The following is a 26,493-nucleotide window of genomic DNA, read 5'->3' on the forward strand; positions in this document are numbered from 1 at the left end:
CTCCTTTGCCAGGAGCTCAGTTATCTGCTAGCTTTCTTTAGAAGCTACTCGCTGGATTTTAAAAAGATCCTTTGCTCTGTAGTTTTCTCTAAAATTCTTTATAGCAAGCTCAACTTTTGCTAGATGCCAGAATAGACTAATATATTCAGGGACTGACTCTCTTGGAAGAAACATTTGGAAGCCCGGCCACTTCAACAAACAGACAAGCATTCTAAGACCTTTTTTTTAAAAAAAACACCAAAATGCATTTTAAAAGAAAGAAGTCCTTTAAGGGAGAATCCTGACATTTGGTAGGATGTATACCTGCTTGAGATTCCACAGAATGTGGTTCGTTTGTTGTTCTCCTATTTTTTAGCTTTCAATAACCGTGTTTTTCTTCATCCACGCAAGTTCTAAAACTGCTGCAGCACAAAGGACAAGATTTTTGGATTTGATTTGCATTAATGTAAAGGAGTTTGCATTACCTGCTTCCATGACTGGCAGACAATCTTTCATAAGGTAAAATATTACTTCAGCAGTAAGGGAAATCAATTTTGGGTTCCCCTGAGGAGGGGCTTTTCCCCCCTCTCTCCCTCTCTCTTGTTTGATTAAACAAATACATTAACGGGCAAGGATACTTATGCTAAGATAAAAATGCCTTCGGCAACCCATATTGGAAATGGTCATCTTGGAAGATAATGAAATTGAGACTTGTGATGTGGTTAAAGGACTTCATGCCTCTGAATTATGCAGAGACCAAATGTGCTTTTCTCCACTGCTGTTTCAGAATGCAAATCTTATGCATGGAGCCAAGCTGGCTGAGGCAGCATCCCTTCTTCCAATCCATAATGCGGTGTGATTGAAGGCTAACAAGAGGTTATGATTTGCCTTTATTGTGCCTTACTCACAGTCTGACAGCCCTTTGGGAAGGTGACAGTAAACAAAGATCCGGCCCCTTTACACTTCACAGCAGCTTGAGAAGGGTAAACTAATTTTCCCAATCACAGCAAAAGGGCATTCACTGTGCAAGCTTTGTGTTTAAATGTTCTCGATCCTCAGCTTTTGAACTATGAACAAAAACGGATCTCTTTAGGCCCCATTTTAGTTCACCTCCCTCAACTACAGAATTTAGCATCAACTTTCTGTTCCTTTTTCACAAGATTACATACTTTGGAATTTAAACTAGTGCAGGAGGTTGGAGCTGAAAATAAATGAATGAATGGAAGTTATAGAAAAAAGGTTTTGTCTTTTACCTCCTCCTCTAGAGTCACCAAAACCTTCTGGAATGGGGGGATAATTATTTTGAACCATAATGCTAGAAGCTGCTGTGGGAAAAATTGTTCTATACCGGGCAGACATCGAACCAATTCTGAACCATCATCTATTTGTCCAACAGTTTTCTAATACTTGACAATTACTCATTCAGGGATGCCTGACCAATCTTTGAAAGGGCAGGACAGCAGTAGTAAGGGGTGGGGGGAAGACTCAGACATAGGATAATGCATATTAATTGACTACAATGGTAAAGGTGTGACTGAGAGAGACATGCCATGAAGACTATAAATCAAAGTTCTTCAAACTTGGCAAGTTTAAGACTTGTGGACTTCAACTCCCAAAATTCCTGAGCTAACATGACTGGAGGAGGAATTCTTGAAGTTGAAGTCCACAAGTGTTAAAGTTTGAAGACCCCTGCCATAAATGTTGCAAAGGTTCTTTTTCATCTGCATTGAGACGAATGGTCACTGTCCAAGGCAGTCACGAAACAAGGACCACCTGTATTTATGTTGATTTAATATCAAAATACTCAATTGCCAAGTAATTAACACTTAATTGCTTATATTTTTGCTGTACCCAATGTTGAGATGGTCATATTCTGGATATTGGTGATGTAAGAATCTTAGGATAGATCACGTCAGTATAAACTGGTATAGCTGAGGCCAGAGGGTTCCCATTCCTATGACAATAACTACATAGGTCTCCAAGATAGACCAAGATTTTACTATTCTGAAAAACAAGGACTTTTATTTATTTGATTTATTTATTTGATTTGTCAATCACTTACAAGATAACAGGTATAAGTATAAGCATAGTTATGAATACATGAAATGGATACATATAAGAAAAATAAAAAGAAACAATAGGACAGGGACGGTAGGCACGTTGGTGCGCTTATGCACGCCCCCTACAGACCTCTTAGGAAAGGGGTGAGGTCCATAGTAGACAGTCTAAGGTTAAAGTTTTTGGGGTTTGGGGAAGAAACCACAGAGTCAGATAGAGTATTCCAAACATTGACCACTCTGTTGCTGAAGTCGTATTTCCTGCAATCAAGTTTGGTGCATTGAGTTTGTATCTATTGTATGTTCTTGTATTGTTATGGTTGAAGCTGAAGTATTCATTGCAGTGGTGGGATTCAATTTTTTTTACTACCGATTCTGTGGGCGTGGCTTGGTGGGTGTGGTGTGGGCGTGGCTTGGTGGGCGTGGCAGGGGAAGGATACTGTAAATTTCCATTCCCAGCCCACTCCAGGGGAAAGATACTGTAAAATTCCTATTCTGTCCCCACCCCACCAACCTGCTTTCCAGCATTTATTTGTTGACATTTGAAGTTGCCATTTGTTTAACCATCCTGATACATAGTCGAGGTCTTTTTGAAGGGTAGCAGTATTGTCTGTGGTGTTGAATAGCTTTACATCATCAGCGAAAAGAACGCAGTTGCTCTTAATATGATCACAGAAGTCATTTATGTAGAGGATGAAGAGAGTTGGTCCGAGAACACTGCCTGGGTGGACACCACTATTGACAGGTAAAGAATTTGATAGGACACTCCCAATTTTGACCATTTGTTGTCTGTTTGACAGGAATGCTTCTATCCAATTATGCAGGTGTCCAGAGATAACTTCCTTTAGCAGCCATTCTCATACAAAACCGGAGGATGGGTTTTTTAAATCAAGATGACTCTTTGTCAACCAACTAGCTTCTCTCTTTTATAGCACTAGCAATATCACTTAGACGTATATACTGCTTCACAGTGCTTGACAGCTCTCTCGAAGCAGTTTATAGAGTCAGCACATTGTCTCCAACAACCTGGGCTCTTATTTTAACCAGCTCAGACTGATGGAAGGCTGAGTCAACTTTGAACAAGTCAGGATCAAACTCTTGGCTATGGGCAGAGTTAGCGTGCAATATACTGCATTTTAACCACTGTGTCACCACGACTCTTATATCAATTTGTACCTTCCAGGATTCTTTCTGGCCTTCAAAGCTCATCTTTGCTTTTTAAAAACACTTCATGCTTACTTGATTGGTTTGGTTGGGTTTTAGTTTATTACCTTATGAGAACCTAGGTTAATAAATCAATATTTATTTGGCTTAATTGGTTTTGTGGGAGCCCAAGCAGGTTTTTTTTTTACTAAGCCATAGCATAGCACAACATGGGAAACAGCTGAATATTACACTACTACAGATCAGTGGTGGGATTCAATTTTTTTTACTACAGGTTCTGTGGGTATGGCAGGGGAAGGATACTGCAAAATCTCCATTCCCTTCCCACTCCTGGGGGGAAGGCTACTGCAAAATCCCCATTCCCTCCCCACCCCACTAACCTGCTTTCCAGCTCCATTCTCCTGTGCAGGGCAACAAAAGAAGACCCAGCCAATCAGCTGGGATTCAGGAGGCAGAGAATAGATGGGGGCAGGGCCAGTCAGAGGTGGTATTTGCCGGTTCCCTAAATTACTCAAAATTTCCGCTACTGGTTCTCCAGAACTGGTTAGAACCTGCTGAATACTACCATCTCTGCTACAGATGTGCAGAAAATATAACTCAGCGAATGCAATCAATAGAATAGAATGCAACCAACCTGTTTTATTACCATGCAAAGACATACAGAGTTTATTGGGCTCCCAGCCAGTACAAAGACCAAGGAGCTCCAAAGTCTCCAAGATAAAGATTATATACCCCAAATAGAGGATGCAAAAAAGCACTATAAAAGTAATGCAAATTATTATATGATCCCTCAATCGCAATGACTACATTAAATAATTTGAGGGATAACCCATTACAGGTAGTCATCAACTTATAACTGATTATGACTTACCTGAAAAAGGGGACTTACGATTGAGAGCCGAAGTTCTGATGGTGTTCCCCTTGCATCAGGAGATTGCACTTTCGGTAGTCAGCAACATGGGTGCCTATATGGCCGTTTGCAGCCTCCCTCGGTCATGTGACTGCATTATATGATGGTATCATGAAAATCAGCACTTCAGCAAAATTATGCCCATAATGAACAATGGGTCCATACTTATGACTGCCACAGTCACTTAATGAATACTCTGCTCACTGAATGACCATTGTAAAAAAAATATCATACAACTGTTTTACAACCATTAGAACTTGCAACTGTAATGTGCAAGCTCCATTATGGTTGCAACTCGAGAACTACCTGTATTACTCTCAACTCTAGGTGGATCTTCATCTACCCTTCCTTCCTGGAATCAAACAGGTGTTGTTGTTGTTTTATTATGTGTATATGTTGCCTTTCTTCACATTTATCCAAAGTCAATAGCCCTCTTTATGTTATCAATCTTCTCTCAAGGATCCTCCCCCTCATATAGTTTTCATTTTGCCTATAGTATAGGAATAATCTTTACTACAAACTCTTGAGGGGCAAAAAGAGATGCTTAAGATTTCTTTCTGCCTTCCGTACAATAAAGAGATCTAACATGAGTATTCAGAATTAGCAATCGTGGAATTTTTAGGATCCTTTCAGCAAAAAGAGCTCAATACCCAGCATCCAAATATCACCTGGACCGAAAATGAACCAAACTTAATAATTTCGGGTTCAAATATAATATATTAACCATCAGGGATTGCAGTACATTAGGTAGATACCATTTATAGAAAATGGTGTTCTGTAGGCCCTTTAGGATACTTGCAATCTGAGAGCGAAAAGAGAGCAAAATGCATTGTGATTTTTCTGCCTACCACTTAACTAGCTGTTTACAAACTGTTGTAGATACTGTCATTTTTAATTGGCTTCTCAGAGCATAGAAGAGAGTTTTTCTTCACAGTATAATTAGACTCTTTTGCCTCAACTGGGGATAGCAAAGTAATACCCAAAGCAGCCAAATATCAAGCTAAACTTTTGGAGGTCAAAGGCTACTTAAACATTTAAAGGATTGTTACTTCTTCATGAAAGCATGCAGAAAATAATTACAAATCACAGAGAGACTATCGAAGAATTCCAGGCAAAGCCTGGTCATTAAAGGGAAATATAGCTAGGGAGTCCAACTTTTCATTTGCTTACACCATTCAATTTGAGTGTTCCAAGTCATAGATAAAGTCAAAGATATTATTTCATTATTTACTGCAACAATACATTGTACAAGTGCATTTATCATTGTTTTCCTTCTCTCTCTTTCTTTTCTCCACCCATCCAGTCACAGCAAATAAAACACCTCTGCTTATCTTTTGCTTTTTTATCTGTGCAAGTGAGTAAAATGCAAACCATGTCTTAGGTTGCATTTCTTCCATTAGTAAGACTTATTTAGGTATCTATCAAGCATTCTTGGACATGAAGACGGGGCTCCTGGGTCTGTGTCTTACAGTAGGCTCAGTTTATATAGTTTGGAAAAATATGCATGAATGTGGGTGGGGCAAGGAGATTAGTGTAACGTTGGAATATCCTGCAATATCCTGGAAAGCTCAGGAGGATCTTCAGCCAACACAACATATGTGCACACTTTAAACCCAAGAATACACTAAGGCAGAAGTTTGTCTACCCCAAAGATAAAACACCCAGATACATACCGAGGAACATGGTATATGCCATAAAATGCAGTGAGCCATGTGCAGATCTTTACATTGGGGAAACAAAACAATCACTTCATAAACACATGGCACAACATAGGAGAACAAACCCATCAGGACTAGATTCAGCAGTCCATTTGCATTTAAAAGACAAAGGCCACTCTTTTGAAGACAGCAAAGTCCACATTTTGGACAGAGAGGATCACTGGTTTGAAAGAGGGGTCAAAGAGGCCACCCATGTCAAAATTGAACAGCCCTCTCTCAAAAGACAGGAGGGATATGACACCATCTATCTCCAGTCTACAACAGAGTCCTTTCAGCACTTCTAAGAAGGCCCCACGCCCACTTGCACTACTCAGGTGACCCTGAAGATACAGATAAACCTCCAAATTGCCTCAACAACTCCCTAAAAGAATGCAAATGACCAGCTGACTGCAAGGAGTATAAATCCTTCCATTCCCCACCACCCCGTTAGAGCTGAAGAAACTTATTGGATAAGAAGTAAAACATCTTCAAAGAAAAACAAGTAAGTCCCGTTGCCTCTTGAAAAAGTACCTTTGGGACAACCATGACCTGGAAAATTAAGAATCTCCATAGATAGATTTTTGAAAATTTCAAGTTTAAGTTTTGCAATGCACCTCTGTTTATACAGTATAATGGCACTAGTAGCTAAAATCCCCACATTATCTCCTTACTTTTCTGCATAAATTAGGATTTCAGAAGCATTCAATTTCATTTTTAGAGAATTCTAACTATGGACCAAATATTACATTTGATAATTAGTTACAATTAACTTTGAAACAAGTAATTTCAATCTATAAGGTATGTGGTTTTTTTTAATTAATCATAATTTGTTATAAATTGCTCTCTCATGCATTGATTATTGATGATGTGCCGTCAAGTCATGTTGACTCTAAGCAACCATATAGATAGACCTTTTCAATTTGATGTGTTCCCAGACTGGCCCTTTAAGCCTTGTACTGTTACATCCATTACCACCATAATGAAGTCCATTCAACTTTCTGCTGGTCATACAAGTCTTCTCTTTCTTTTATACATGCTCCTAAATTAGGATCTTCTAAAAGTTCAGATAAATGCTGAACCACATAGGATAAAGAGAGGGGCAAGGGCAGGTGTGAGCTTCAAAATTGTTCCAGCTATCCCATCTTCTCCATGTACCATTCTATGAAATATGGAATGAACATCTCTGCTGAAGAAAGGGACTAGAGGCAGAAGAAGAAAAAAGTGTCTTTAATATGTTGATATATCAAAGAGCCTTATTTCAGAGCAGCCTCTTACTTTATGCCTCTTATCTTATCCTAAGAACTCCATTTACCTATTATGCATCTCCAGCTGGGATGTAGGCAAAACTGTCCTTATCCCCATCTCTCTTAAGGAAATAATACAATGCTTTGTATTTTGTACTTTGTATTTCTCCTTTGTGTGTGTTAAACAATTATTGCTTATATGTCTCTATAAAGTATTTCAGATGTAAACCAACAACAGTGTCCATGATTTCTGAAACGTTCTGTCCAACATTTCTGTTAGGACATAAGGAAATTATTTATTTATTTAGATGGAGAAATAATTCAAGGTGGTGAATATACCTAACACTCCTTCCTCCTCTTATTTTCTCCACAAACAACAATCCTGTGAGGTGAGTTGGGCTGAAACAGAGTAACTGACCCAAAGTCACCTGGTTGATTTTCATGCCTAAGGTCGGCCTAGAACTCACAGTCTTCTGGTTTCTGTTCTGGTGCCTTCACCACTGGACAAAACTGGCTTTTCTTTAGGACTCCACTTACTTCCATATTACAATCTCACTTATCTGAAATAGGGTCTCCTGCTTGAACAGAAGATTGGACTAGAAAGCTTCCAAGGTCTGTTTCAACTCTGTTGTTCTGAAAGTGGCTTAAATACCTCTTCACTGTCTGTCTGTTCATATGAGAATGAACTGGAAACAAATTATTGAGGCACTCTTTGAATTTAGGGGAGAGATCTCAATGCTTAGTGAAGGTAGCTTTCCTGAAATCTAGTCTGTGTTTGGATTGGAGACTTAAGTAAAAATCTGATATATATATAGCCATGTATTCTAGAATGAAAGAAAGGCAGGATGCTGTGGCAGCAAAAGAGCTACTAAATTAGAAGACAGGGATTGTAGCTGAGAAGTAAAGAACATGCTTTGAATACAAAAATTCTCATAGCCACTAGTATCCGCAGTTTAAAAAAGAGAGAGATTGGGAAATGATATTGAAAAAGAATACTTGCTGTGACCCTACAAACTTTAGGCTAGAAAGAAAGTAGCGCAACCCAGGATGTCTTAGCTTTGACTGGTTTTAGATATTAAAAAAGTATTTAATTTTTTTTAAAAAAATCCTGGCATCAGATACTGGATGCTAAAGAGTTTCCACTCTACTGAGAGTTAAGCAAATCAGAAAAGAGAATAAAATTGGCCGAAATGCTGATTCCCTCATCAGAGAGCCAAGCCTGCCCTAGAGAAAATGGCAGATTTTAAATTAAAAATCAGATCTAATTACAATTTCTGAGTAATGTGTATGTATGATCAGGCTCTGTGTTTCATTATGATCTGTACAAACCAACAATGGTACTGGTTGCTTAAATTATATCATGATGTACTGCTTGTTTACTGAGGTTACTGATAAAAGTGAATTAACCAAAGCATTTGATTGTCCTAAGCAATTGACATTTTGTAAGTTATTACTGCATTATTAAGCCCAAACCTAAAGAGCTTCAAGTAACACTGTAACATTGCTCCATAAACCAATTTGCACCCCAGAGTTTAGAACATTGATTCTCTTTCAAAAACAAGAGGTTAGTCTAAAAGGAATACAACTGAAATCTTTCCTCATTATTGTTCTCAGAGTTAGTGACTTGCTTATCTCGCTCTAACTCTAAATAGATAAGACCCATTTTTATGGCAACTTCGCAGTTGCTTTATTAAAGCTTTCACCTTTGAATATTAAAGCTATTATCTGTTTTCCCATTGTTTCCCATTCCAATTAACCACTTCTCACAAAATGAAACCTTTTGTATTAAAAAAATGGTTTTGATGTCATCTAGAAAAATAATAATTGCTGCTTTCCACTTCTAACAGAAAAAAGACAGGACAACTGGGAAATGCAACTTAGTTTTGCATTCGGGCCCAGAATTCCTAGAGGAAATGTTCAGGAGAGAAAACCAGAGCAAAGTAATCTACCATTATCTCCCTCACCTTCATTCAAATTAAGCTTAATCAGTAATTTCAACAGTTTCAGCACCTGGGTTTAAAGAAAGTTTATGAACCTCATGCTGTGTCCCATTGAAAGACTATTGAAAAGCATTTCACTAAACTACAGGTTACAACCACAGTGGGGACTAAGATTTCTGTTGCTAAGCAAGGCAGTTTGTTAAGTGAGTCACACCCAATTGTGCACCCTTTCCCCCCATGGTTATTAAGCAAATCACTGCAGGTATTCGATGAAAAATTCAGTCCTTAAGCAAATCTGATTTTCCCTATGGTCTCTGCTTGTGGGAAACTGGCTGGGAAGACTGCTAATGGTAAACATACAACTCTGGGTTGCTGCAGCCGTCATAAATGCTTGCCAATTGTCAAATGCCTAAATTTTGATCAAGTGATTGTGGGAATGCTGCAAAGGTTATAAATGCAAGGGCAGGTTGTAAATTTCTTTTTTCAGCACTGTTGTAACCTTTAATAGTGTACATTGAGTGAATGAATTGTACATTGTGGGCTACCTATATACTAAACCCAGCCTGCTTTGGACAATTCACAGCAGCGGCAGCAGTAATATGTCATTCTGGATTTTTCCAGGATAATCTAAACAAAACTCAGAAGATCAAGATGTGGTTTATGTTATTTAATAGTACAATAATGTATTCTTTTTATGAGCAATCTGCTTTATATTTAACATAATATTAATATATCTCCAAGGTCAGGCTACCCAAAATACCCTTCCATTTAGAAATGTTGATTATATCACCAAGGATAATCAGATTTGGTTAGCTATGAGTAGTCTCTCTCGAGGCCTTAATGGAAATCTTGTTCGCTAACTCTTCTGAAAATTGAGAATCTTCCACCTTGAAAACTGGATTCTCAGAAGTAATGCAAATTATTTAGCAATGAAACCCTGCTATTACAAGCAAAGTACTGTACAAAATATACATATTTCACATATTACATTCAGATTCTGATGAATTCTCTTTCTTACAGCAGCTTCTGGAATTTCATTAATTATTTCCCTACAAATTTCATTGTATCTTCCCATTAAAATGCCATTTAAGAAAATAACACTTTTCACATTGTTTAATTTTTTTTTAAAAAAAAGGAAAATTAAATCCTCATCCTAAAATCATGATTCATAGAAAATGGCTATAAAATTTAAGTATAAAAGTGAAAGAAAATAAATAACAAAAAAAAAAAAAAAAGAGAGAAAATGTGGCTAAAATTAAAAGAACAAAGAAAACTCTTTCTGTAAGGAATCCAGGTGGAAACATAACTAGACCACAAACTTAGCACTCTTTCTCCCTACCAAGTTCTGAAAATAGTTCTTAACTACAGTAGAAGAATGGAAAAAAGAGACCTATAGACACTTCTATTTGATGCTTGGATTAATTACATTATATTTAATAGATTGCTGTAGGTTCCCAACCACAATCCATATGCCATTCAAATCGCTGAGACACAAAAATCCTCTATACTATTATTGCAGGAGTTGGCTTATAAAAGGATTTAAGGAGTGTCAAACTCGTGGCGTCACATTGCCATCATGTGATGTATTGCCACTTCCCCCCTTCACAAAACCAGGGGTGGGCGTGGCCAGTGTGTGACACATCTGGCCCACAGGCCGTGAGTTTGACATGCCTGATCCAAGTCTTGCTTCTACTCAGCAAGGACCACCCAACAGATTTGTATGGCCCTGTTGGAACAACTTTTGTAAACATATCTCTATGGCAACTACAAGAGATCCCTTGTCTTTTTCATAGGGAAAGTTCAAAATTAATTGTATTTTACAACATGCTTGTCTCTGAATTTGAATCAATTGCTCTTGGCAGATTTCAGCTCTTTTTCCCAAGAAATAGCTCCTTTAACTTGTTAAATTTCGTAAATCTCTGCAGCTATTTTCAAAGCTTTTTCATCTCTGTTTGAAAAACTTCATACATCTTTCTAAAACTTACAGTTTTGAAGCATACTATGAGAGCCATTTGCTAATAAATTGCATCATGATTAAAAACTCAACACGAGAGTTTTCAGAATCTTCAAAAAGGGAGACCCCAGCCTAGTTGAAAATTACAGACTAATCTCTTTATGCTGCATCACCTGTAAAGTCATGGAATCAATTATTAAGCAATCCATTATCCTCCACTTAGAGACAAACAACCTACTCTCCAATAAACAATTTGGTTTCAGAAAAAAACTATCCTGTAATCTGCAACTCTTACACTGCAAAAACATATGGACGACACAACTCGATCAGGGCAAAACAATAGACGCAATCTAGATAGACTTCTGTAAAGCCTTTGATTCAGTGGTACACGACAAACTACTCCTAAAACTAAAATCTTATGGTATCTCTGGACAACTGCATAACTGGATAGAAGCATTCCTGTCAAACAGACAACAAATGGTCAAAATTGGGAGTGTCCTAGCAAATTCTGTACCTGTCAATAATGGTGTCCCCCAAGGCAGTGTTCTAGGACCAATCTCTTCATACTCTACATAAATGACCTCTGTGATCATATTAAGAGCAACTGCGTTCTCTTCGTTGATGATGTAAAGCTGTTCAATACCACAGACAATACTGCTACCCTTCAAAAAGATCTTGACTATGTATCAGAATGGTCAAACAAATGGCAACTTCAAATCTCAACAAATAAATGCTCTGTCTTACATATTGGCAAAAAAAATCAGAAAATAAAATACAAGCTGAATAGTCAAGACCTTGTTGATGATCCAAACTCTGTCAAGGATCTTGGAGTACTCATCTCTGATGATCTAAGTGCTAGAGTCCACTGTAACTACATAGCCAAAAAGGCACTAAGAGTTGTTAACTTAATCCTGCATAGCTTTTTCCCTGGTAATATCACACTACTAACTAGAGCATACAAAACATTTGCTAGACCAATACTCGAATACAGTTCATCAGTCTGGAACCCACATTACATATCTGATATTAACACAGTTGAGAAAGTCAAGAAATATTTCACAAGAAGAGTTCTCCGCTCCTCTACTCGTTGTAGAATACCTTATGCCACCAGACTTGAAATTCTAGACCTAGAAAACCTTGAATTACGCCGTCTTCGGTCTGATCTAAATATGGTATATAAAATCATACATTGCAATGACTTACCTGTCAATGAATACTTCAGCTTCAACCATAACAACACAAGAGCAAACAATAGATACAAACGCAAGGTTAACCACACCAAACTTGATTGCAGGAAATACGACTTCAGCAACAGAGTGGTCAATGTCTGGAATACTCTACCTGACTCTGTAGTTTCTTCCCCAAACTTTAGACTGTCTACTATTGACCTCACCCCTTTCCTAAGAGGTCTGTAGGGGGCGTGCTGTCCCTGTCCTATTGTTTCTTTTATTTTTCTTATATGTACCCATTTCATGTATTTATAACTATGTATATACTTATACCTATTATCTTGTAAGCGATTGACAAATCAAATAAATAAAATAAATAAAGGTGTTTCTGGAATCAGAATCAGTCTTTGTATAGCTCTAAGTTCATATACCAAAGGGTTTCTAGCCAAACACTCTACATTTTGAGGAGAACTCTTTCTCAACTAAAGTCAAATTCTTGGATTTATAACAGTTTCTTTAGAGGCTGGAAATAGCAATCTATTTAACAAGGGGAGGGTGTGGACTTTATAAGATCAGATTAGTTGGCTGTTGGGTTATAACAACAGAAGTTATTTATCAAGAAATAAATAGCCTCCAGTGTTTTCCTCAAAATTAAAGATGTTTCTTAAATTGAAACATGACATTTTGGGGGCACCCAGAATGACTAGCTGAATTCTATTTTTATGAGCAATGAGCAGAAGGATTAATTGGAAGATGGAAGGAAAGTCTTTTTCACTGATTTTGCCCCCTTCTGTAGTTTCTCCCTCTCAGCATCAACTCTTTCGTGGAGGAGATTTTCAGAGGTGTCAGTCAGTGCAGTGGGCAGGGAATATTGTCAAAAATGTACTTCCCCTTCTGTCCAACCAGAAAGCTAGTTAGTCTTATCTCTTTTACATAAGAAGGCTTAATTTACCTCTAAAGCCATCCAATCTGGGATTTAAATTGATACTTCTTTTTCTAAAAGTCATCCATTTTAGGTTAGCTTAAAATATGCCACTTCTCACTCCAAAAATAAAATGTGAGACATGATTTCAAAGACAAACAGATCACACTTAAAGGGCAGTGGAACCTAACATTCAGTGCCAAAAATTCACCCACTATGGCATGGTTTTGATAGGCACAACGAGATATTATTGACTATTGAATATCATTGGATACCTAATCTATTAATCTTTTATATGGTAACATCTGTAGGGTACCCAAACAAAAGCAATTCCAAACTACTAATCTATACATCTGTGGTATTATCAGCCAAGTCTAAGAAGAAATGCAATTGAAGTTCAGGGAACTTAAATAAATAACTTGAACTGTAGCTATTTTTCCCCCCTTAAAATCAATCAATCAAGTTGTTCTTTCAATTTCATCATATCCCCAAGCTGTATCTTTTTCAGTAAAAGAAGAAAAACTCATCTAACAACAATCCAAACACAGACCATTTGCTGCCTACGAAGAAACATCTAATTTTCTTGTAACAGAAGTCACACTATTGTCAAATTTTACTGCACCGGAGTCATCCGTAGATGTCAAGCACATATTTTTAGCAGAGTACTTGAAGTAATCTGTCCTACTGCAAATCCATTTGCCAGGTGCCTCAGAAAATATATTTCCTCTGTGATCTTTTGAAAGGCTATTTCTTTCTGTGCATGGCACCCTTATTTTGAGCTACACATTAATCTGCCAACACTAAATTGATTGTGAAAAAATTAGGTGCTCAGCTTCAGACGCTGGGCTTTCCTTCTTTTTATCTAAGATGTAGGAAGTAAAAAAAGAGCCAACATAAGCCGCTAATTCATATTTTACAACAATGGACTCCATAGGTCAGCCATGCAAAATGTCTTCAAAGCAGCCCACTGCAAAGATTAATATACACTTCAGAAGTGCAAAGCTTTATTTAGCAACAAATGAGGGTTTCCTTTTTCCCTCTCTCACTCACTGTGACTGCAAATACCAGGCTATTTATCACATACATCTGTTACAGCTAATGTTTTCATTAACCTATGAAGCAGATTATTAAGAAGTATTTAATGTCTGCCAAAAATAGTGATTTACTTTTTTGTGAACATTGCCTAGCCCACTGACAAAGCCCATGTCTTCAAAATTTCTCCATGTTTGTTCCTATCCTTATGTTCATAACAGGACAGGTACTTATATTTCCCGATAAAAAGTGCAAAAATAACATATCACCTCCTGATCTCAGAACCTTTCCAACTTTTCAGACAAACACAATTTTTTTTTTTAAATGATACCTTTAAAAGCTTTTGTCTCTTGCCTCCTGGAACTAGCCTTTTCCATCTAGAACTTGGCTGGGATAAAAGCAATTTTTAAAATTGGCCAGGAGAACATCAGCGCGGAAAGGTTAAATACCCCTGGTTCCATTTGAACTGATTTCCCCCTGCAAATGTAGCCTTGGCCTTCTGCTTCCATTTTCTTCATAAAATGGAAGTTTCACCCAAAGTGAAAGTTGTCGGATATAAACTATCTCAATGCCTGCCAGTTTCAGCATTTATTACCTTTTCTTTTGAAGCCTCCCTCCTTTGCTAAGTATGTCAGATTAGTGTGAAGATGTCAGACAGGGATTTTATGCTAATTCTAAATAAAGCTTTTGGAGAGGAGTGAAAGTATTATGTTTCCCTTATACCTTTGTACTTTAATGACCGGGCAAAATTTGAGAGTTGCACTATTGATACAGATGAAGAACTGACCTAAAAAAACTGAAATGAAAGCATTTGTTGATCATAACAGGACACCCTGGATCTTTAACATAATAAATCCATACAAATATTGAACTACATGAAAGTCTGACCTTCATCGATAGCAAGTGAGTTCTAGACTCTGTTAGCTGTAACATTAATTAGACTAAGAGGAAACTGCTTAGTCACATAGGGCAGACTTTTTCTGTCTGTACTGACTAAGTACTGACTAAGACTACTGTGAAAACACAGAAATTACTTCAGCAGTATGGTATATATTTTCTATGCACAGCTTTTGAAACATTTTCATATTATTTTCAACATCTCAAAGACTATGTCAGACACAAGGAACCAAGGCCACATCCTGAGCTGATCAAAGTTGCTTCTTTATTGCTGCATGCCTATTAACAAGAGTCTTGCCAGACTGATTGCATTCTCTTGGAAAGAGCCAGATAAAGATTTCAGGGATTCTGTGGGAAATAAAATCTGTTCATCTTACAGCTGTGCAAGGAGTCTAAGCTCAACCCCACCTTCACATTTCCTCTGTTCTGACCAAGGCTTCAGAGCCCATAATTACGTGCACGCTTATTTTAAAAACAAGTCTTGTTTTATTGCAACGCTGGGAATTATTTTCATTCCCAAACAGTAATGAATCTCAAACAGTCCCTTGAGATAAGCACCTACCTTTCTTTCTTGTGAAGTGATGCCAATAACAGAAGTGTCAAATGAACTAGAAAAGAAACCAACTGAAGTACAAAGACCTTCAAGAATGAATCTGAACCGAATGAACGACTTTGCTTCCTGCAAAGGTATGATCATCTTTGCCTGTCCTTTATACCTTATGGGAGGGGCAATCATCTCCCAGCCTTACTCCTGAGTTGCCCCTTTTGTTACAGCTACTCTCGCCTTCTAGCAGCTCTGCACACACATACACTGGGAACAGGCTCCCCTGGGTCCTCTGCCTCACTGCTGCCAGAGTCCGAAGGCTCCAGAGTCAGCACTCCACTCCCAGATGGTCCTGGCCCCATCTCTGCATTGGACACAGGACCCTTGTCCGAGTCCTTTCCAGATTCCTGGACTGATCCCCTTTCTTCCCCAGACTGCTGGCAAACCACCACACTCTCGCTCCCCACTCTAGTTGGAGATTCCATTACAGACCATAAGGAAATATTTTTTTTAAAAACAATATGTTTTAAAATCAAGCTATAACACTATTTTAACAATATCTTAAAAACAAACATAGTTTTCAAACTCAGGCACAACTGGAGAGTTTTTAATTTTCCTTAAAGAAAACACCTTTTTAAAATTATCTGAATGCAGGAAATACTTTTTGATGTGTGGACCATTTATCTATCAAAAAGTATTAAAATGCAAATGTTGAATTCCTCTCTTTTAATTCTGCACCAACCTATAAATACAAGTGTAATGTAAAATTCACATAGTAAAAATATTTTATACCCTATTAAATAAACAATCACATTTTAAAAAACCATACTGATGAGAAACAGTCAACCACTTTAAAAAGAAGAAGAAATCGGGCACATTTTTTATTTTTTTTTGCTTCTCTCTCATAGAAGGAAAGAGTTTTAGAAGCAAAGGTCATCTTCATGCTCCTACCTATTTTACTTTGAAAGGCAATAAGTCTTGGTTCTCTAATCTTATGGATTAAATTAAATTCAGTGCCAAATGCCAAAATTACCTACTCACTATCTTCAATTGCCAAGCCAAATCCATTTCTCAACCAGTCAACAGTTCCATAATAATGTTTTAGTCTATAAAATAAAAAGCCATATTTTTCAATTAAAAGTCAATTATAATCATAATTAATAGGAATAAAACTCACATAGACCTTGGGGGGAAGGAGATAATGGTGGAGATGAGGATCAGTTGAGTCAACAGTGAGCTAGGTTGTAATTTGTGATGCTAGAAATTGATCACGCTTTCTGTGGTGCTGTTCTATTAGTTAATTTTTTTCCATTCAGAGCTAGAATTTCTAAAAATGATATGTAAATCCCTTGTTATATATTTATTGCTTTCATAGCCCTTTCTTTAGCATCTGTTGGCTTGCCTCTCCTTTCCACAACAACCTATAAAGTAAATCTGTCGGAGAAAAGTAAGCTGCTCAAAATCATGAAGGGAGCTCAGGTTGCTGGAGGAGACTTGAATTTGGATCTCCTAGTCTAAGTCCAACACTTTCACTAACACCCTTGTGTCTTCCTTATTACTGCTCATGTTGTGTATGGCCTTTTGCTTGCTAATTTTCAGCAATCCAGTATATTCAGTCAAATATACATTTTCTTTCTGTTTTAAAAGCTGAAAGGGATTTAAAAAAAAACAAAAAAAAACAACCCACCAGCAATTGTCAGAACTCCACATCTATTTCCTACAAGCAATTTCTCCCCTACGATGACTTTTCCAGAAGCATAGAGTTGAACAAAGGCAGGGGGCAAAATAAACATGCCTCTATTGACCATTTAGAACCAGTTTGCTACTTAAGTCCTGCGAGATTTAGCCCTCTGCTCATTCTCTCTGTAAGGAATGAGGCCTCTTGGTTTTCAGTGCTTTTCAGTTCAGAGCTACTGGAGAAACGAAAGAGAGAATTCACTAGTGCAAGAATAGTAATGAAAGCTTGAAAATCAAATCATTTTTCAGTGTAACAAAGAGTAAAGCTGTCAGTTGTTGGAGGCTGGTGCAGTCAAAAACATTCTTTAGTGTACCAAGATAGAATCACAGAACTTTGAAAAAATTGTCTTTCTTTCTGATTCCTCTAGTACTGAATCAAATCAAGGCAGAGTTGTCTTGAGATTCCTTCTCAAGCTTTTCTCTTTCTCCAGGACTGAGTAATATTTCCTGAAAGTCACCCCTTAATTGCTTGTTCATTTCTTCCCTATTCCAAAGGTCAGCTTTATATCCCTTTTCAAAGCTTACTTTAGATGACAGTGCCTTGGCTGATCTCATAGAGCTAAGCAAGTTTGAAAAAGTTACTAGTTGTATGAGGCACTACCAGAAATCTTAATACTGTCAACATCCCAAGTTTGGGATATTGAAAACATCTTGGAAAAAAGCAACAGCAAACCATGGTGATTTTTTTTGCCAAGAAAACAGCTTGGATAGGAGTGCATTGTCATCCAAATTACTAGCTAGATTTCAATGAGTTTCTACTTTTTTCCTTTGCAGGTAAAGATGAATTGTCATAGGTGAATGGTTTGTATTGCACCAAATATACAGATGCCTGTTTCAAAGGGCTGTCAGTATTTTTTAAGAAGGGGGGTTATTTTACATTATTTTGTGTGTAAATATAAATAAATCGGCCCATGGAAAGTTGGAGGCCAGATTAATCTTAATAAGCATAAGTCAACTGTCGTCCTAGTCCTATTATTTTTTTTATATGGACCCAATGGAGGCAAATCTTGGTGGATATTTTTTTATAAAAAAGAACAAAAAAAAAAAAAAAAAAATAGACAAATGTTGACAGAAAATGAGGGGGAGAGCTGAGCAAAGAATTGCCCATAAGACAATGGCTTGTATCACTTGGTCATTCTATTAATACTTAAACTGACTTTATAAAATTGCTTTTGGAAAATCCAGAGTAGAGGTTGTATCACCCTTAGTGCAATAACCACCAATGGAAAAATACATTTCCCAGCGACTCTGCAAAATATTAATCTTGCATCTATATTACAGCTCATATTTAGAAACAAATATTACATTCTTCGCTACTGGGTTATTTTTTGAGCTATTATTTCATAGGCTTATTATTTTATCTTACTTTTCTGTTTCCATCCTGAAATTCAATACTAGGGTCTAAATAGCACACACAAAACATTTCTCTGCCATTCCCTCTCTAACATGTTTTCAGTTATTATTTTTCAAAAACCCAAATGTAACACTGAAACCTCATACACTTTCACTTGAGTAGTAGATTTATGAATTTAATTTCTGCTTCATAGAAGTTATTACTTTTAACTACTTGGGAGGAAGACTCTATAAATTGTTTTTATTACTGTTAGACTCCTCAAGACATCTTGCTCTGGGTTTGTCATTTACAATTCATGCTAAATGCGTGATACATTTGGAACAAGCAAATATTTATTTTAATTTGATCCATCTGTTAAATGAAATTCAGACAGAGATATTGTTATCAAAATATTTAAATTCAACAATTTGTAAACAATATATCTGTTCATTTAATCTGGGTTAAAAGCACCCCAAAGCATAATTCTTATGAAAGCCACAACTTCAAATCTGCTATTCTCATGGATACAAGCCATGGTTTCTATCTCCTGTTCATTAATCTATTTTTTAACCAAAGTTAATTAGTGAGACATTTTAAAGAGTCATCAGAAATGCATCTCAGAAGCCACCAAGGAAAAATATTCTAAACTCTTTATCACTTCATTCCATTATGTATATACACATACATACAAACACATATTTTAGGTAGCAATGCAAAACTACCTGCAGATAAGAAAGAAAGCAATATCTGTAGTGATTCCCTTTTTAAAAATGTTCTATTGATGGTCATCAACTAGAGAAAGGTGATGCAACAAAGGGGATATGGCATATTCATAGGTCTGAGGAAGCATTATTCATGCTAAATGTACAACGTGTAAACCATTGCAGGCAACAGGGCAGCTTTTTACAAAAAAATAATGTATTTTCCTAACAGTGAATACTTAATTTTCTCTCTGATCATAGTCCCAAAGGTGCTTTTTCAAGAGGCAACTGGATATTCTGGATTTTCTTTGAAGATGTTTTGCTTTTCATCCAAGAAGTTTCTCCAGCTCTGGAAGAAGCTTCTGAAAGAGAGCTGAAGAAGCTTCTTGGATGAGAAGCAAAATGTCTTCAAAGAAAAACCAGAAAGCCCAGTTGCCTCTTGAAAAAGCACCTTTGGGACAACTATGACCTGGATGATTGAGAATCTCCACAGACGCTCTGTGATCATAATTACTCAATACTACAAATATTATGGTACAAGTTGAAATACGAATAGTATTTTGGTGACAGGAGTCGGAAGATACCATGGATAGCCAAGAAAACAAACAAATAGGGAATTCAGTCTAGAGTCCTCGCTTGAGGCACAAATGACCCAACACAATTATCATATTTTGGATACATATTGTGAAGACTCAACTCTCTTGAAAAACTTGCCTTTGTTGGGAAAGATAGAAGGAAAGAGAAAAGGGCAACCAGCAGCAAGGTGGATGGGCATACTGTTGAACCAGGGGTCCCCAAACTTGGCAACTTTAAGACTTGTGGACTTCAACTCCCAGAATTCCTCAGCCAGCTGGCTGAGGAATTCTGGGAGTTGAAGTCCACAAGTCTTAAAGTTGCCAAGTTTGGAGACCTCTGGGTTGAACGATCTGAAGGGCCAGGTGGAAGAAAAAGCATTCTGGAGATTGTGGTCCATTGTGGTTGTTAAGAGCGGACACCAACTTGATGGCACACAAGCAAAATGTATTCTCCCCCCAGAATATAGCATACTATTTGTTTGCGATAGTGGTGACTATTTGTTTTTAGGGAACAAAACCCTGTGCCACTAGGTAGATGTCTTAGGCTACAGATAAGTGAGGTCAGATAGGAGAAAGCCTGCCCCAATAGAAAAACAGCTAATGGCCACTTCACCCCCACAAACAGTTGATACTTGAGTTCACACATTTACCTAAATCCTAGGAAAATACATTTATGAACTTCAGAAGCACGTTATAAAATCACTAGTCACATTGACTGAAGCATGTCAACAAAAGAGAAAATCTCAAGTCACAAAATGATGAAATAAACATGTTGCTTAATATACAGCAGTGTAGAGTGTTATGAAATGACATCAGCTTATGGAACTCTATACTGAAAGCACATTAAGTATGCTACATATGGAATGAAAAACCATAACAAAAGTATGTCAACATGTTTGTTATTTGTTAAAAGAGCATTGATTCTTCAAACTGATCTCCTGAGATACTGAAACAGATAGAGGTGAAAGATACCGTAAAGAATTAAACTAAACTAAACAGTCTTTGAACAGTCTAGAGCCTGAATCCGAAACTCTCATTAACTATGAATTCTGTGGTTACCTGTGAGTCAACATTGCCCCACCATGAAGTACAAATATGTAAGCTAGTTCAGCAGTCTTCGGTGTTCATTTGGTCTCCTAACTGTAAATTCTGGGAACTATAATCCACACATTATAGGGATTACTAAAACAATACAGGAAAAGTACTCTCCATAACTGAAAATGGGATATTAATTTTCACACAATTCTTTTTAGTGCAACCATAAACCAGCAATAAACAATATGACAGCCTATTTGCTTTATTTATTTTCAGCATCTGGTCAGAATTGTAACAGTATGGTCACCTTTTCTTATTTCTTTTTCCCCAAAATGAAGGGAAGGGAAGGGAATTTGCAATATTCACTGCATTCGTTTTGTAGTCAGTTAAACAGTCGAGGTTTCATTGGCTGTAGATCATAGTAATAGCACAAACTGTTAGGAAAGCATAAGGTATAATTGCTAATCTCCTTAGATACTACCAACCTGCCTTCCATTGAGGACCTGTATACTGCACGAGTAAAAAAAGAGGGCTATGAAAATATTTACAGACCGCTCACATCCTGGACATAAACTGTTTCAACTCCTACCCTCAAAACGTCGCTATAGAGCTCTGCACACCAGAACAACTAGACACAAGGACAGTTTTTTCCTGAATGCCATCACTCTGCTGAACAAATAATTCCCTCAACATTGTCCAACTATTTACAAAGTCTGCATTACTATTAATCTTCTCATCACTCCTTATCACCCATCCCCACCCACTTGTGACTGTATGACTGTAACTTGTTGCTTGTATCCTTATGATTTATATTGACTGTTTCCTAGTATGATTTGATTGCTTATTGTACCCTATGCCTATTATTAAGTGTTGTACCTTATGATTCTTGACAAATGTATCTTGTCTTTTATGCACACTGAGAGCATATGCACCAAGACAAATTCCTTGTGTGTCCAATCACACATGACCAATAAAGAAAGAATAAAGAAAGAAAGAAAGAATACTTAATAGTTGCTAATGTATTTTCATTTATCCTACTCTTCACCCCCCCCCACCCCCAAAATCTGGTAGACTCTCAAAGGCATTCAAAAAATAACTGGCTTGGAGATGTGCACACTCACATGGTAGTTTAATAGAAGAAGATAATTGTAGGAGGCAAGCCAGCATAAACAAGAAATGGCAGCCATTCAGATAGAACATGACGAAAAGTCAAGAAACTAAAATAAAGTGCTGATGCTCAATGAATGACAACCTGGCATGTTTCTCAGAATGGGGAGATGATAACTTAATAAGGTTTAGAGCAGTGGTCACCAACCAATGGGCTGGGGACCACTGGTGGGCCACGAGAAAATTTTGGTGGTCCGCAGAGAAATGTCCTCCCCAAAGCACCCCTCCCAAAGCAATTAATCCAGGCTGTGCGGGAACACAAGACTGTGCCGCCCACATGGCCTGTCCACCCACTGGCCCCCACCCTTCGGCCAAGCGCAAGCCTTGAGTAGAGCCACATGAGCTGGAACTGGAAGGTAAGACCAATGGCGGGGGAGGGACATCCGCCCTGGGGTGGCTTGCTGACATTGGTGGGAAAGTCGGTCCCATATTCCAGAGCTGTAGTAGTCACAGGATTGGCCCTTTGGTCATCCTGGAGCGGTTCCTCCAGTCCATGGCAGGCCGGTGCATCCAGGTGGAGGAGCAGCTGCTCCGGGATGACCAAAGGGCCAGTCCTGTGACCAATGTCAGTAAGCCACCATCAGTCAAAATTCATCTTAGTGGTCTGGGGGATTTGAAATTACGAGTTTGGTGGTCCCTGAGGTCCAAAAGGTTGGCAACCCCTGGTTTAGAGTAAGAAAATGTGGAAAGGAAAAAACAGAATCTAATGTAATTGTCAGTCATTTAATAAATACAGTGCAGAACAAATTCAGAAGAGAACGACACATGAAAGCAATATAACAATTATCAAGGCTTTTACTGAAACAAGTGTAAATTTGAAAGAAAGGGAAGAAAGAATAGTTATCTTTTTAACTACCAGTATCTCTAATCCAATCCCTTCAATTGCATGCTATATTTATAATATCCACCTAAGAGTTTTGGGCAAATGAATAGCTTCTACCAAGCACGTAACTATATATCCTGACACACTCACAGAGAGATCTGCACAAGTGTAACAGTTCAAAAGTAATGTAACTATTCACATATAAATCCTGCAAAGATGAATAATCCCAAGGAGGTTTTAGAGTCTGCAAAACTGGCATCTTCATGTGAACACCTGGCTATGATTACCAGAACTGGAAATAGGTGGATGATCACCAGATAACCATAAAGTTGATATCCAATTATTATTCTAGATCTTTCAGTCCAGGTATGGTAGCCCTGATGTTAGGCCCTCAATGTATATCCAGGTGAGAGAAATTCAGCATGTACCAGGAAAGATTTACATGATAGGGTTATGTTAAAGACAAATAAGCATGGCCAGTGAAATAAAGCGGGAAGGTTAAATATACATCTCGGGGCCAGTTTTGTGAAAATCCGGATCAATTGATTAATCACATTTATATAGCCACCCATATATGGTAGAAATGGATTATGGTAGAAATGGATGGGACATATGCAAAACCTAGGTTTTTGCAAAACCCAAGATTATACAAATAATATTATAGATTGTTAGCATTGTTATTAACTGTCTTTTTCCAACTTTGGCGCTCAAGATTGTAGCCCATGTCAGTAAGCCTTAACCTTCTTTCCTAGATGTAAATCCTGCCAAATTCAGATATATTTTATTTATGACAAGGTCTGTATTGCAAAGATACGAATTTCAAATAATTGCCTGGGTTGTTTTTTTTCAGAGAATTTCAAATGTACATGGATCAATATATTTATCATACTTCCTATTTTAGACCCCCATTCCATCCTTCCCTTCTTGTTGCTTATAAAATGCTGTAAGGTCATCAAACTTCATTTTATTTGTCTAAGGGGAACGAATTCAATGTCATCAAGCAACATGACTGTGAAAGTAATTTAAATTTTAGGAACTCCATCCTCGCCCAAAGACACACTTAACTGATGCAAACTTCCAATCCATACCCAATGAGACCACCTGGAGGTTGCAACAATTGTACAACTCTCTAAAAATAGAGAACTTTCTTTAAATAATGATGGAAAAATGTCCTAGGATACAAAGTGGAGATGCTATGAAAAACTCAGGCATTGGATTCTGCGCATAAAGAAAAAAGAATTGCAACTTGAAATAAAACCATTCTTCTTAAATACCACATTCATGATGCTTGCACCACAGAGGCTCCATATAATTTTTGTGTCACTTGCTTTCTACTGAGCAGGAATATTTCCATAATAAATAGGAAATAGTAAATATGAAAAGAGATAATGCCTACTTCAATTCTGCCATTAAGTTTCCATTTCAGGCGATTTCTTACTGTTCACTATCCCTCACCCATCAGATTACAGATTACAGATTAACAGAGTTGGAAGGGACCTTGTAGGTCATCTAGTCCAACTCCCCATCCAAGCAAGAGACCCTACACCATTTCTGACAAATGGCGGTCCACTCTTTTCTTGAAAGTCTCAAGCAATGAATACACAATGCCACAATGCACCAGCAACATTTTATGTATGTATTTATGTATGTATGTATGTATGTATGTATGTATGTATGTATGTATGTATGTATGTATGTATTTGTCTCCTGCCTTTCATTCTTTTTACCAAAAAATTCCAGCCAGCCAACACATCCAACACACCTTCCTCCTCCCATCTTCTCTCCAACAACAATGTATGGTAATTCCATTATGAACTTACCTAGGAAGATAAGAGTCTGTTTCTTGGATCCTCGGCTCTCTGGACTTTCGGTTTTTCTTAGAAATTGGGATTGCCTTTCTCTTCCTTTTACTTCCACTGTTCCTTGCTTGTAGACCATCAAGACTTTAATCATATTCCGGCACATAAATGTTACAGATACCAATACTATGATGTACACAATAAAGGCAGTGAAAATACTAAACTGGAAGACTCTCCATTTGGATGATAAATTGGTACATATTGTCACATTTAAACTTAATTCAGGCAGACGTTGGGACTTGGATTTTTCACAGAGAACCAACCCTTGATGGCCTGGGATGTCTACCAAGGGGTGCTCTGCCCCCATTGCAAAGAGAAGGGGTAGGGCCACCAGCACCGATGTAATCCAAACAAAGGCAATGAGGATCTTCACTTTGTAGGTCCCAGAAGTAGCTTTGAACTTAAAGGGGTGGCAGATGGCAATGTACCTTTCAAAGCTTAAGGTGGCCACATGTAACACTGTGGCATAGCTGCAAGCCTCGAAGAGGAAGCTGTACAACTTGCAGGTTAGATCTCCTTTTGTGGTCGAGAAAGGGTTCCATATGATGCTGTAGAATTCCACAGGCATCCCCAGTAAGATCACCAAGAGATCCGAACATGCTAGACTTATCATGTGGTCGGTCACTGCTTTTTGCAGGTAGCCTTTCTTTTGCAGGATTTTGGAAGTCTGGATGGTGATGCTGTTGCCCAAGATCCCTGCCACAAAGATAATGCTATAGATGAAGGCAAGGGTGATCTTGACCCATTTATCTACTTCAAAGTCTTTCACGTGGCTGTGATCAATGAGGTGCCAACAATCCTTGTCTTTTGGTGCCTCCATGAGCAAAACTAAGTATGGAAACAGGAAGGAAGAAGAGAAAAGCAGGTCACCAAAGGTCATTCATACAGTCTTACAGGGAACATCCCTCCATACTTACTCTGAAATATAACTAAACTGGTTGGTTTGAAGACCCCCTTGTTCTACGTAAGGACAAACAGAAATGAAGTTTTAATAACACTTTCCTCTCTCGCATTCCCCCACCCCACCCTAGGCCTTATTGAATTAGTTGTCTGCCTCAATCACATTAACAACAATGAGAGCGGGGGGGGGGGGAACTGAGGAAAACTTTTGTTCACCTGTTCTGGATGAGACAGAAGACAGGAAATGCTCGATGCTGGAGACAGCTCCCAGTTCTCCTTAAAGGATAGCTAACCCGACCAGCAATACTGTTGTAGTCTCTGCCCTTTTCCACAAGATCTGTTCCCTGTGGCTGAAAGGAGCAGTTTCCGTCAAACATTAACTTGGAGCCGAACAGTGAAAGGGATGTGGTCACTGATGAAGCCGATAAGGCGGGCTGAAAAGGAATGAGGCAACCTGACTAAGAGATGAATACTCTGGTTCCCTTTCCTGAAATCTCTCCCTGTTTTCTTTAAGAATAAACAAAGCTGGGCTGCTGTTGCCAGCAGTGTCTGGTGTTGTTTACAATCCCCACCATCCCCCACCATTTTTTTTAGCGTCCTCCTGTTTAATTTCTCCTCTTTTCTGCTTCAGAGGCAGACTAGAAGCAGACCTCTGCAATGACTTGTCAGTTCAAAAAAGGAAATTGCGTTCCTCGTCTTCTAGCAGGGTTTTTTATTTTTTTATTTTTTATTTTTTTTTAGAGAACTTGACTACATGGAAAGTTTTGGCACTGGGTGGTGATGGACAGAGTTGTACATACATGGGATAGCCAACTTACGACTACAATTGAGCCCAAAACATTAACTGGGAATTT

The 26,493-nt window shown here is 37.9% G+C and overlaps 1 protein-coding gene across 1 annotated transcript in view; it reads right to left on the reverse strand.

Moving 5' to 3' along the window:
• GPR39 (G protein-coupled receptor 39) overlaps positions 1-26,032 on the reverse strand; it is a 167,714-nt gene extending 141,682 nt beyond the window's left edge. The window contains exons 1-2 of the mRNA XM_026665394.2: positions 25,856-26,032; positions 24,701-25,567 (exon numbers count right to left, since the gene is read on the reverse strand). Coding sequence (XP_026521179.1) covers positions 24,701-25,559 — 859 coding nt within the window. The 5' untranslated portion in view covers positions 25,560-25,567; positions 25,856-26,032. The remainder of the gene's footprint in view (positions 1-24,700; positions 25,568-25,855) is intronic.
• Positions 26,033-26,493: the final 461 nt, after the last annotated feature.

Source organism: Notechis scutatus, chromosome 1 (assembly GCF_049901735.1).
Source record: "Notechis scutatus isolate UNSWTSFEM ecotype Mainland chromosome 1, rNotScu1.2, whole genome shotgun sequence".
Lineage (NCBI taxonomy): Eukaryota > Metazoa > Chordata > Lepidosauria > Squamata > Elapidae > Notechis > Notechis scutatus.